General features: G+C 33.5%; 1 protein-coding gene and 1 long non-coding RNA gene across 3 annotated transcripts in view; one reads left to right on the top strand and one right to left on the bottom strand.

Annotated features, from left to right (window-relative positions):
- The window catches only part of plppr2b (phospholipid phosphatase related 2b), a 58,724-nt gene that overhangs the window by 47,133 nt on the left and 4,957 nt on the right, over window positions 1-6,634 (top strand). For both annotated transcript variants that reach the window (XM_024290108.2, XM_024290109.2), the window contains exon 6: window positions 3,690-3,866. In XM_024290108.2, the coding sequence (XP_024145876.1) occupies window positions 3,690-3,866 (177 nt within the window). The remainder of the gene's footprint in view (window positions 1-3,689; window positions 3,867-6,634) is intronic.
- The window catches only part of LOC118599084, a 14,641-nt gene continuing 11,652 nt past the window's right edge, over window positions 3,646-6,634 (bottom strand). Inside the window, exon 2 of the long non-coding RNA XR_004948365.1 lies at window positions 3,646-3,879. This is a non-coding gene — a long non-coding RNA (uncharacterized LOC118599084). The remainder of the gene's footprint in view (window positions 3,880-6,634) is intronic.

The raw sequence follows: 6,634 nt of genomic DNA, 5'->3' as shown, positions 1-6,634 counted from the left end.
GATTATTAATTTGAGAGCACCAATTATTAATCCGAGAGCACAGATTATTATTATTTTTACCGCTGGCCCCCGAGGGGCTCCGTACTTTTCTTCCAGCACACTTAAAAAAAAACTTCTCATGTCGCAGGCTATAGAAAAAGGCCTCCATTGTTATGTTCTGGATTTAAGCTATTTCGAGAGGCAGGAAGAGGACATTCTGAGGCTGAGAAAGTAAGAAGGGAAACGTATGAACACGGAGTATAGCAAACATGAAGCAGAACTTGTGATGGTTTTTTGAGAAACACAATAAGTGCAGAGAATGAGAAAAGTCCGACCGTGACACAATCCTCCTCTGGCTCGTCAACGGAATGAGACGGATAGGAGGAGAGAGCACAGGAAGGGATACTTCACATCATGTTCCCACCTCTTGGTCTCATCGAGTCGCTGAAAGTTCATGATGACAGGAAGAAAATTCTGATGAACAGATGCTGAGATTTCTGCTTTGCTTTCTCGTTTATGTATTTCTCTCAACTTTGGTTGACCTGAAGCAATCTTTGATCTTATCCTCCGTAGGGACTGATCAACATCAGAACCATTTAAATACTATAAAGACATCTGTGTCAGAAGTAAACTGTCCTTTCACAGCAAGAAAGAAAGATCTGATCATTTTTTTTTTCACATTTTTTAACTCAATTGTTTTCCCCAAAAATCTGATAAAATATAAAGTATTTTTGACCTTACACTAATGTAGGTAATGCTGCTTTATTTACCAGACATATTTACTTAAGTCATTTTGTTGTTTTTTTAATATATGGGTTTATTTCATTGAAAGAAAAAAAGGCAATAAAAATACATAGAAATCTCAAGCCTATTTAAGGTATTAATTAATACATTGATTGGAAAATAAAAGAAGATAATTATATTTTTTGAATATTAAAATGAATTCTGATAATAAGTAGACATATTTGCCCTTATATGTACAATACACACATTGTAAACACATTGAATCCATTAAATAAAGTGATTACTAAATCATATTTGATTAATTGCTTTTTAAGGGAGTAGGGAAAACCAAACCTATTTTACAAATTATATTCCAAATTTTAGCATTCCTCATCTAAATCCATGTGACTGTCAACAATAAACCCATTGATTGAGTCCAAATTCCTTCACTACTCACTACTTAGTGTACTACAGTGTGTTTGCCGTTTTGTCGAGGTGTCCAAATCTGCAAATCTAAAATCTAGTGTACTGGGAATTTCCCAGAATTCTTTGTTATAAACTAGCCTATGCCCAAATTCCTACTCTACTCCCTCACTACTAAAAAAATACTCAGTGGCCTGGATTGTAGAAGCAATTCCGACAGCATGCTCACTAGTGCGTCATAAAGTGTGCTCGCCATTTTATTTTGCTATTTGAACCTACCATTCTAAAAAAGAGTGCCCAAGAAATTTCCCAGAATTCTTTGAGAAAAAACAGTGTGCATCGTATAGACCACAATGCATTGCATTTTTACAATCTTTGCAAAAAAAAAAATGTGTTTTATTAAACCATCAATCATCAGAACACAGTGGATTCATACTTGTTGTAAAGTGCTTGTAATGTTTAGGTTTTCACTTTGTGACATTTGTTGATGTCATATTCACAGCAAAATAAAAGTATGTAGTTAGTAGTGAAGGAATTCAGACTTAGCCCCACTGTGCATCTACACTCACTAGATTGGCAGATATAGGCCAAAAATTTATAATTTTAACATTTTTTTTTTTACAAATCATCCACATTTTCATAATTAGAACATGGTGGTTTTATGAATAATTTTAGTGAAATCTTTATGTTTATTAGGTGTTTGCTTTGGGAAATAGTTGACGTCATATTTGGAATTAGAAAAAAAATTAGTGAGGATGTGTTGAAATGTGTTAAAATCCAGGACACTTGATAATCCCACACTATAAAGTCTTCTAGGGGGTATGGAGATAGGGAGAGAATTCAGACACAAACAATTATAACAGTTTGTATTGCAACATTTGAATGATTTTGCTTTTTTGCTATTTAAATGTTTGATGTTAAAATGTTTACTTTTTAGTAGTAAATTTGTATCCCCCGCCCCCGATTTTGAATTTTGCTTATGAAAGTACAAGTGCTGATAGTATCATTTATAACTACTCTTAATAAATCTTTATTCTTCAGAAAGTATTTGGTCGGAGTTCTTCCGTTTCTTTCTGGTGTCCTTTGACAGCTCTTTGGTCTTGACCTTAGTGGAGTTTGGAGTGTGACTGTTTTAGGTTGTAGACAGGTGTCTTTCATATAGATAACGAGTTCAAACAGGTGCCATTAATACAGCTAACGAGTGGAGGACAGAGGATTCTTGTACAGAAATCTTGCTTGTTTTTAGGTAACCAAACACTTATTTTTCACCATAATTCGCAAATAAATTATTTAAAAAAAATCAGACAATGTGATTTTCTGGATTTTTTAGTTCTCAAGTGGGAGAATTTACACAATTGGTGCCTGACTAGATACTTTGTTGCCCTACTCAATGTGTTTGTTTTTACCTTTGTAGTGAAGGAAATATTCCTGATCAATTCCCTGCACATTTTATGGTTAATTCTCAAGTGCATTCTCATTCAACTCCTACCTCATCAGCTATTCATCTTCCTAAGTTTCTCACTTGTCGAGGTCAATATTTAATAAGATTTAGGGCATTAAGGAAAAGGGAAATTTATTTTTCCAAGAAACCTGTATTTATTTAAATTGTTGCAAAAGATGTCTTAAAAACGTTTAACTGCTGCTGTTTATTCTATCTTTTGTCAATTGAAATTATTTTTATGGGTCACACATATCAATTACATTTACAGCACTTAATTGGTCACATATTAACTAATTGTATTTTATTGCAACAGTTTTTAATTTGTTTTTGTCAAACCTATTTTAATACTTATCACTGGTTTTATTTTTCTATATTTTTAAGTGACATTAAGACCTTAAAAAAGTATTTTCATTTGTTTGCTTTTCCATTCACTGCATTCAATTGTCTGTTTGCTGTGTCTTAAATGTACAAAAACAATAAACTAAACTATCTGATAATTATTACACAATTTCTTTGAAAGGTTTCAGCTAATATAATTCTATTACAGAATTTAAAATTTCACTAAATGCTTACAAATCTGCTGTGACACTCGAAATATGAAATTACGTCTGAGTCAACTGGGAGACTTTAAGTGTTCTCCTGCTTTCGGTGTGACACCAGAAGCACACGTGCAGCTGTAAGTGAGGTAATTTTAGCTAAAGACACACACATAAACACACGCACACAGGCACAGGATTGTCATGCAGCTGAGCCCTTTTTATTGTGTTGAATCAGAGCACCTTGTTCCTGTAATTTTTGAAAACATTAAGACAATTATGGCATTTTCATCCATTTTTCTGAATGTGCTTCAATCTGTTCAGGGTCACTGGGGAAGTGGGCTGGAACCCATCCCAGCTGTCATTACCGTGCATTCGTCTTTGTTCAATGCCCCCTCAGCTGCTGTGATTCTGCAGCAGAGGGCGGCCTCTGGTGGCTTGATGAGGCTACTTAAGCATTAAGCCAATCAAACTGTGGCGCCGTTTGCATTATCTCAGCTGGATGGTTGGACACACTCCTGGCTCATCATCATAACAGGATTGTTTTTTTTTCTTTTGTTTTACTGGCTTCGTTTTTTGTCTTCCAGATGTACGTGACTCTGGTGTTTCAGACCAAAGGGACACGCCTGATGAAGCCCACCTTGTGCCTGGTGCTTCTGTCTCTGGCTGTGCTGGTGGGGGTGGTGAGGGTGACCGAGCACAGAAACCACTGGAACGACATCCTGGCTGGATTTGTGACGGGTGGGGCCATCGCCGCGTTTCTGGTGAGACTGAGGACTGGAACACGATGGGAGAAATATGTGTAAAAAGTTCACCTCACACAGGTGTCTTCAGCTAAAGCGGGAGGGGGTTCAAATCCACAAAAAATAGCGTCTTTGAGGAATATGATGAATTATAGAGTTTTATTTCAAACATGTGTCAAACATTTATATTTTGTCGTGAACTGAACTTTATTAATCAAACAGAGGAGAAATTCACCCGTCATGGCACCTCAAACTGATAACGATGCAAACCACCCAGATCATCAAGAAAACAAATATATAAGTAAATAAATAAGTTGATTATTGAACTATGGTGATAACTTTTGTACAGTCTGACAGTAGTAGGATTAGGGATATATATATATATATATATATATATATATATATATATATATATATATTTTTTTTTTTACTCAGTATGGCTGTGAAATACAGAGAATAATTGATATAAACTAGGGAATTTCTTATCATCTGTTAGGATGTTTTTACCAAAACAGAACACAAATATCTTGACACATTTTTTGGAAATGAACTTCTTAAACTCATCTGTCAATAAAACGCTTTTATTTCTTTCTACCCCTAGATTTAGCCCTCCAGTTATGGAAAAATGGTTTCTTCAAATAAGGATACTACTAACCCTCATCAATAGTCAGCTAGCGTTAGCACATAGCTGCTAGCGATTGGAAAAATAAATAACATTGTTTTATAACTTTAAAAAGTCATGTTAAAACGAAAAGTCATTACTTACATTTAAATGTAAACCTCTATGGTTCAAAGCGCACCCACGTTAAGAAATGCATTTCCCTATTTGGCTACTTTAAAAAAAAACAAATTCAGACACCACTACCGCTCCAAATGACCCTACAATTGGAGGGGCAGGGGAAGAATTCGGATTTGGTCTTATAAGGTCAAACAAACAATTGTGCTAATATACGGATTTAAGTTTGTAGCCTAAAGGAAGAGTATCATATGCAGACGTGTGCTATTAAGCTATTAAGCTTACACATGAATCAGATCATCACTGCATCAACTTTCATCAATCATGTTTCATTCAGCTTCACTCTTAACAGTCTGGAGCCTTTTTAAATGTTTCTCTCTGCAATTAGTTTTTCTTTAAAACAGGTTTGTTGGAAATGTTTGATACCCATCTTTTTAGTAAAACCCCACCTTCTTCCTTTTTTAAGATATTGTTTTTTTTTATTATTATTATTATTATATTACACAACGATTCCAAAATGAACCTGGAACTGTCCAAAAAAACTCAATTCTGAGTAATACATCATGTCATTTTTTTCCCTGCAAAAATCACAAAAAAGGAGATCAAACAGTATTTTTATGTTTTATAGCCAAAAATAAACTTAGAGAGACTAAATAAAAATGTATAAATCCAAAAACCAAGCATGAACAAAACCAAAACAATGCAAAAAATGTCTTAAATAAGCAGGTAAAGCTCCTCTAAACTATATTTTTATTAATAAAAGATTTATTTGAGGAAGTATTCATACAATTGTTTGTCATAACTCTTTCTATGTTTGTTTTAATTCAACATCATCAGCAGAAAAAGGAAAACCAATGCTGAAGCCATCATGGACAATTTACAGAGTATAGACATTTAATTCAACATCACAAACACTGATTTTGACCAAATACAGAAAAATTAGTTCTAATAATTTAAAAAATAATGCATAACAAAAACAAAATAAATCACTCAATGATGATAGAAGTAATAGTCTTGTCTAATCATACCAAAAAAAACTTTAATTTGCTTCCTGATAAATTATTTTAATAATGCTTCCCAATTATTTTTCTATCATGTGATTTGTTTTAATAACTTTTCACACAATACAACTTTTTCTTTAATGACAAACACTACTAAGTTAAGTTAATACTTGATCTGGACATATAATGATTTATATTATGTCAACTTACATAGTTAATTTGTGCCTCATCCCTGATTTTACTCATACTTATGCACTTTTTATTGATTTGCATTTGTGTGAAGTATAAATAGCTGATCAAAATGTAAAAACTGGATAATGATCATTAATGTAAAAAAATAAAAATAAAAAAAGGGATGGAATTGCATAAATTTACTTGTTCCTATTCCCTTTAAATGGATTAATAAATTTCTTTTTGACAAACATAATATTTAAATATATAATTTTCTGTATGTATTACAGCTAATAGATCAATTTATGATTAAGAGTAATTATTATTGACTTCTTCACATGTCAGTGTAGACATATGTATATACATTTTTCAATTTGGGGGTGTCTGTGTCATTTCCTTATCCTTGTAAACAACCAAAGAGATTGGCAAACTCACTGGAGGGTTCATTTCAGAGCAGCTGGAGTCACAGCACAGATTAGCAAGTCCAATAAATGTTTTTGTTTTTCACAGTTGAGTCTTTAATCACTTGTCGCTTTTGTGCACTTTTTCCCAGAAAAATCCCAAATAACTGCCAGATCATTTGTGATGTATCTAAGAAATGCACAGAAACAACAACATTTTAATGAGACTCACACGGCTGCTGGCTGGGTTTGAAAAAGAAACATTTCTGTGTTGTAAGTTAACGATCAGGCATTTCTAAAGTTGTCTGTCTGTGTTTGTCATGCTTTTTGCAAAACATTATATACCGTACTCCAAACATTCTACTGTATCCTGCAGTTAAAGATCGAGAGAGAATTAGAAGCAATTTTGGCCTTAAAGAGGTGCAAAGTCTGAGTAAAGATCAAATAAATCATGAAAGAGAACTGAAGATATGGAATATT

Source organism: Oryzias melastigma, linkage group LG1 (genome assembly GCF_002922805.2).
Source record: "Oryzias melastigma strain HK-1 linkage group LG1, ASM292280v2, whole genome shotgun sequence".
Taxonomy (NCBI): Eukaryota; Metazoa; Chordata; class Actinopteri; order Beloniformes; family Adrianichthyidae; genus Oryzias; species Oryzias melastigma.
This window is presented reverse-complemented; position numbering and strand designations above follow the sequence as displayed.